The 1,067-nt window shown below is 39.7% G+C and overlaps 1 protein-coding gene across 1 annotated transcript; it reads right to left on the bottom strand.

Moving 5' to 3' along the window:
• Positions 1-1,067, bottom strand: LOC118756155 (the record flags this gene model as incomplete). Its single annotated transcript, XM_036490938.1, is given in 1 exon segment — positions 1-1,067. A coding segment is annotated over 1 exon segment (1,067 nt), but the record flags the coding sequence as incomplete, so codon positions are not given.

Here is a 1,067-nt window from a genome sequence, read left to right as displayed (position 1 = left end):
GCTTGAAATTGTGGATCTTTCGGTTTTGCTGTGAAATCTAATCTATATGTAGACCGATTTGGTAAATCAAATAATTTCTTGTCAACCTTCTTCAAGCTCTTCAAAGTTAGTGGACTGCATTTGCTACTAATGTTTTTATCCTCAAGGTATTGGTTAATTTCCTGTATAACCAATTTTGTTACAATTTTTGCCGTAGCATCGCTGGTACGTACAGTTTCATATGCCACACAAGTGCACCAGTGCTCAGTGATACCGGCCTCTTCACAAGTACGATTCTCGGGTATTTCTCGAAAAATACTTAGCCCCCTCACTGTGCCATTGAGGTATGGAAAGTCTTTTTCCCGATTTGTCTCTTCAAGTATATGCTTCATTGTCGCATAGATATCATAGGGCGTAGTTAAACGATTTTGATTTATTTGCAAAGCTTCTACGAACTCGGGATGTTCGTTTCGGTACCACGTTGGCAGTGATAGAAACATCATCGGCAAACGTTCTTCTAAGAATCCGGATTTTAATCCAAGCAATGGACCCCAACGGCTTCCATGATCACCAAAAAAGAACACAATTGAACGCTCCAGTATGCCAGCGCTCTTCATTTCCTTAAGATATTCTAAAATCTTCACATCCATTGTGGCTGTCGTATCGAAAGAGTTGTGACTGAATGAATTTGTCCAGAATAGTCCGAAGAGCGGATCTGCAGGTAGAGCATTCGCAAATTGCAATGCGTAATCAAAAACGTATTCGCCAGAATGCTTGCGACCGATACAATATGACAGGCCTGATCGCTTTTTTACGACCATATTTTTTGAAATGGCCATGAACATGGGCCGTAAATAATAATCCGTTGGCGGTTGCACAAAACCTTTCTTTAGATAATTAAACGTACTCAACGAGCGTTCGTCTTCTGCATAAGCTGTTTTGTAGCCGTACTCTTTAAAATTATTCCAAATTAGATTGCAAACTGGTTTATTCAGACCACCTACAGATTTTGGTTTACATTTATCATAAGCAGTGGATGGATTGTACGACGTAAGTAGAGCCATTAGATTTGGAAATGTATTGTCACC

Source organism: Rhagoletis pomonella, unplaced genomic scaffold (genome assembly GCF_013731165.1).
Source record: "Rhagoletis pomonella isolate Grant_MI unplaced genomic scaffold, Rhpom_1.0 Rhpom_scaffold_09015, whole genome shotgun sequence".
Classification (NCBI taxonomy): domain Eukaryota; kingdom Metazoa; phylum Arthropoda; class Insecta; order Diptera; family Tephritidae; genus Rhagoletis; species Rhagoletis pomonella.
This window is presented reverse-complemented; position numbering and strand designations above follow the sequence as displayed.